Raw genomic sequence first — 5,097 nt, forward strand, 5'->3', positions numbered from 1 at the left:
CTGGTCCGTGACAATGCTGACCCGCGCTGCGAGCCCCGGGGCAGGGGCAGGGCCGGTCCGGCGGGCCCCGGTGCCGGTGCCGGTACTGACGTGTCGCACAGCTGGTCCGTGACAATGCAGACCTGCGCTGTGAGCTTCCGAAGCTGGAGAAGCGGCTGCGCGCTACGGCTGGGCGAGTGCAGGCCCTGGAAGGGGCGCTGAGGGCGGCCAAGGAGGGGGCGCGCCTGGACAAGCGGCGCTACCAGCAGGAGGTGGAGCGGATCCGGGAGGCCGTGCGGGCCCGGGGGGCGCGGCGGGGGCCCGGAGCCCACATCGGTACGGGGGGAACGGGAACCGGGGGACTGAGGGGGCACGGAGCCCACATCGGTACGGGGGGAACGGGAACCGGGGGGCTGAGGGGGCATGGAGCCCATATCGGTACGGGGGGAACGGGAACCGGGGGGCTGAGGGGGCACGGAGCCCACATCGGTACGGGGGGAACGGGATGGGGGGGCCCGGAGCGCACATCGGTACGGGGGAACCGGGATAGGGGGGCACGGTACCCACATGGGTAAGGGGGGACGGGAGTAACCGGGGGGAACCGGGATAGGGGGGCACGGTACCCACATCGGTACGGGGGCACAGAGGGGGCACGGAGCGCACATGGGTACGGGGGGAACGGGAGAGGGGGGCACGGAGCCCTCCTGGGTACGGGGGGAACCTGGGGGCACCGGGAGGGCCCGGAGCCCATATGGGTACGGGGGGATCGGGAGAGGGGGCACGGGGCCCACATTGGTACGGGGGGCACCGGGGGGCACGGAGTCCGCATTGGAACGGGGGAACCGGGATAGGGAGGGCACGGAGCGCACATGGGTACGGGGGGGCACCGGGGGGCACGGAGCCCGCATTGGTACAGGGGGCACCGGGATAGGGGGGCACGCAGCGCACATCGGTACGGGGGGCATGGCGGGTAACGGGAACCGGGGTGCAGGGGGCTTGAAGGGTGCACGGTGGGCACGGGGTGGGCAGGGTGGGCACAGCGGGTGCTGGGGCCGCGGGTACATGGGGGATGCAAGGGGGTGCTCAGGGTGCAGGGTGGGCATGGAGGGTGCAGGGGAGCAGGGTGGGCACGGGAGATGCAGGGGGTGGGGGCGCATGTGAGCACATGGGGGGTGCAAGGGGGTGCCCAGGGAGCCGGGTGGGCATCGAGGGTGCAGCATGGAGTGGAACTGGGTCCTGGCGTGCGGGGTGGGCACGGGCGGTACGGGGTGGGCACAGAAGGTGCCAGGAGGGCAGGGGGAGCGCGGGGGCCACAGGGTGGGCATGGGGGGTGCAGGGTGGGTACAGGTACAGGGGCGCAGGGTGGGCATGGGGGGGTGCGTGAGATGTGGGGGGTGCGGGGTGGGCACAGTGGGCGCAGGGTGGGTACCCAGCCTGGCACACTCTGGGTTTTGGGCACGGGGGGCGCAGGGTGGGCACGGGAGTTGCAGGGTGGGCACGGCGGGTGCAGGGTGGGCACGGTGAGTGCAGGGTGGGCACGGTGGGTGCAGGGTGGGCACGGGAGTTGCAGGGTGGGCACGGTGAGTGCAGGGTGGGCATGGCGGTTGCAGGGTGGGCGCGGTGAGTGCAGGGTGGGCACCCAGCCTGGCACACTCTGGATTTTGGTGGGGGGGGGGGATGCTGTGGCTGACACCCCCGCACACGGGCACAGCCCCAGCCCAGGGGGTGCCCCAGGCTCTGGGGGTGCCCTCTGGCCGTGCCGGTGCCAGCAGCGCCCCTGACCCCCCCGTGCCCCCCAGCCAAGCCGGTGCGGCCGGGGCAGGCGCCATCGCCCACGGGGCTGAGCTACACCAACAGCCTGTTCCAGGGGTACCCCGGGGGGGGCGCCCTGCCCGGGCCCCACGGCCTGTGAGTGCGGGGGGCACGGGGGGTGCTGGAGGGCTGGGAGGGTCTGGGGGTGCAGGGTGGGGGGTCCTGAGGGGAGGGTGGTGAGCTCTGGGGGTGCAGGGGGGGTCCTGGGAGGGCAGGAGGGGGGCAGGGGCGGGGGGTGGGGGTCCCGGGGGAAGGGAGGCACTCGGGGTGCAGGGGCTGGGAGGGTCTGAGGGGGTTCCGGGGGGCTGCACAGGTGGGGCGGTCCTGGGGCACGGTTGATGTGCTCTGGGGTTCCTGGGGGGCCTGGGGGTGGTCCCAGGGGGTTCCAGGGGGGGGTGCAGGGGTGGGGGGGGGTCCTGGGGGAGGACTGCTGTGCTCTGGGGGTGCCGGGGTACGGGGGATTATTTGGGGGGGGCAGGCAGAGGTATCTGAGGGGCTGGAGGTGGGGGGCAAGCATGGCATGGGGTGCCCCCTTCGTGCCCGCAGTGCCCAGGGGGGTCTCAGGGTCTCTGTCCCCTCTGTCCCCCCCTCCCCAGCTTTGCCAGCGGCCCCCCCACGCTCCCCAGCACCCCCCCGGACCCCTACCAGCAGCTCAACGTGGATAATGGTGAGGGGGGGCCTGGGGGTGTCCCCAGTATTGGGGTGACACTATCGGGGGTGTGGGGGTGGTTGTCCCCAGTGTCAGGGTGGTCCCATGGGGTGGCCCTGGGGGTGTCCCCAATGTTGGGGTGCCCCATGGAGGGTGTGGGGGTGTCCCCATGTCAGCGTGCCCCATGGGGGGGGTGTGGGCGTGCCCCCAGTGTCAGGGTGGTCCCATGGGGGGGCCTGGGGGTGTCCCCAGTGTAGAGGTGACACCATGGGAGGTGTGGGGGTGTCCCCAATGTCGGGGTGACACCATGGTGGGGGGGCCTGGGGGTGTCCTCAATGTCGGGGTGACACCATGGGGGGGGGCCTGGGGGTGTCCCAAATGTCGGGGGTGACACCATGGGGGGGCCCTGGGGGTGTCCCCAGTGAGTGGGGGTGTCCCCAATGTTTGGGTGACACCATGGGGGGGGCCCTGGGGGTGTCCCCAGCCCCCCCTGGAGCTGCTGCTGTTCCTTGCAGGGAACGTGACAGACATCAACGACAACAGGTGAGGGGGGGGCAGGGCGGGGCTGGGGGGCGTCCTGGGTTTGGGGAGTCCCTGCTGACACCCCCCGCCCCCCCCCCCCCAGGAGTGACCTGTCCTGCGCCTGCGAGGCCGAGGAGGCGGCGAAGCTCTTCCCGCTGCGCCAGGAGACGGCGGCCAGCTAATGCCCCCCCCCAGGTACGGACCCGGGTGTGAGACCCCCCCCCAAACTCATTCCTCACACCCCCCAGCTGGGGGACCCCCCCTAAACCCATTCCCACACCCCCTCAAGTGTGGGACCCCCCCAAACTCATTCCTCACAGCCCTCCGGGTGAGGGACCCCTCCCACAGCCCCAGGTGTGAGACCCCTCCCACCTCATTCCTCACAACCCTCCGGGTGTGGGACCCCCCCCCCCAAACTCATTCCTCACAGTCCCCCAAATGTGAGACCCCCCCCAATTCATTCCTCACATCCCCCCAAGTGCGGGACCCCCCCTAAAACTCATTCCTCACAGCCCCAGGCGAGGGACCCCCCCCTTTCCACCTCACACTCCCCTAGGTGTGAGACCCCTCCCCAAACCCATTCCGACACCTCCCCAAGTGCGGGACCCTCCCCAAACTCATTCCTTACCCCCTCCAGGTGTGAGACCCCTCCCCACCTCATTCCCACACCCCCCTCAGTTTTGAGAGCCCCCCAGATTCATTCCTCACCCGTCCCAGGTTCGGGGTCCCTGTCCCCCCTTTCTCACGGACCCCCGGGGATCTCCCCCATCCTTCGAGTGACCCCAACCCCTGAATCAGACACCCCCTCCCCATTCCATGGGTACCCCCCAACCCCCCCCCCCGCCCCTGGATGCCCCAATTCCCCCCCCATCCCTGGGGTCCCCCCAACCCAAGATCCCCCCGTCCTATCCCTGGGGTCCCCCCCCCCATCCTTGGGGTCCCGCCCCCGACTCTGGGCTCCCCTCCGAGCCCTGCAGGTTCCGAGGTTCCCCCCCCCCCCCAATCCTTTGGATCCCCCCCATCCCTGGGGTCCCCCCACCCCAAGATCCCCCCCTCCTACCCCTGGGGTCCCCTCCGATCCCCTCAGGTTCCGGGGTCCCCCCCTCCCATCCCTGGGGTCTCCCCCCCGATCCCTGGGGTCCCCCCCCATCCTTGGGGTCCCGCCCCCGACTCTGGGCTCCCCTCCGAGCCCTGCAGGTTCCGAGCTTCCCCCCCCCCAATCCTTTGGGTCCCCCCCATCCCTGGGGTAGCCCCCCCGACCCCCGCAGGTTCCGGGGTCCCCCCCCGATCCCTGGGGTACCCCCGTGCTGTCTCTGCCCCCCCCGACCCCCGTGTCCCCCCCCGCAGGTGCTGCAGCCCCGGCTCCGCCCGCATGTCCCGGTGTCACCGGTGTCACCCGTGTCCTGTGCTCGTGCCACGCTCGCTCCGTGCGGGGGGAGGGGCCGCTCCCCCCCCCCCCCCCCACCCCAGGACCCCCCCCGGGACCCCCGGTGGGGGCGGGGCCGAGGCGGGGGGGGCGGGGCCGCTCGAGCTGCCTTAACCCGGATGGAGAATGTGACAATGCGACAATGTGACAGTGCGACAATGTGACAATGTGACAGTGTCACCCCCGGCCCCCCCCCCCCGCCCCCCCCGGGTCCCTCGCTTGGCGTCTCGGCTGTGCCCCCCCCCCCCCACCCATTCCGGGGGGGTCCCCGCGCCCCCGCCCCCCCCCAGCGCTGCATGTCCCGCCCAGCGCGGCCGGAGCGCAATAAAGGGAGAGGCTGAGAGAAACTGGGGGGCAATGAGAGAAACTGGGGGCTGAGAGAGAAAATGGGGGGCTGAGAGAAAATGGGGGGCTGAGAGAAACTGGGGGGCAATGAGAGAAACTGGGGGGCTGAGAGAGAAAATGGGGGGCTGAGAGAAAATGGGGGGCTGAGAGAGAAAATGGGGGGCTGAGAGAAACTGGGGGGGTGAGAGAAAATGGGGGGCAATGAGAGAAAATGGGGACTGAGAGAGAAAATGGGGGGCTGAGAGAAAATGGGGGGCTGAGAGAGAAACTGAGGGGCTGAGAGAGAAATGGGGGCTGAGAGAGAAAATGGGGGGCTGAGAGAAAATGGGGGGCTGAGAGAGACTGGGGGGGTGAGAGAAAATGG

The 5,097-nt window shown here is 70.8% G+C and overlaps 1 protein-coding gene across 1 annotated transcript in view; it reads left to right on the forward strand.

Moving 5' to 3' along the window:
- Positions 1–4,521, forward strand: part of KIF5A (kinesin family member 5A) — a 30,611-nt gene extending 26,090 nt beyond the window's left edge. Inside the window, exons 20-25 of the mRNA XM_058821972.1 lie at positions 102–315; positions 1,779–1,887; positions 2,388–2,458; positions 2,956–2,983; positions 3,066–3,153; positions 4,307–4,521. Of these exons, the coding sequence (XP_058677955.1) occupies positions 102–315; positions 1,779–1,887; positions 2,388–2,458; positions 2,956–2,983; positions 3,066–3,144 (501 nt within the window). The 3' untranslated portion in view covers positions 3,145–3,153; positions 4,307–4,521. The remainder of the gene's footprint in view (positions 1–101; positions 316–1,778; positions 1,888–2,387; positions 2,459–2,955; positions 2,984–3,065; positions 3,154–4,306) is intronic.
- The last annotated feature ends 576 nt before the right edge of the window (positions 4,522–5,097 follow it).

This window comes from Ammospiza caudacuta, chromosome 31 (assembly GCF_027887145.1).
Source record: "Ammospiza caudacuta isolate bAmmCau1 chromosome 31, bAmmCau1.pri, whole genome shotgun sequence".
NCBI classification, from domain to species: Eukaryota; Metazoa; Chordata; class Aves; order Passeriformes; family Passerellidae; genus Ammospiza; species Ammospiza caudacuta.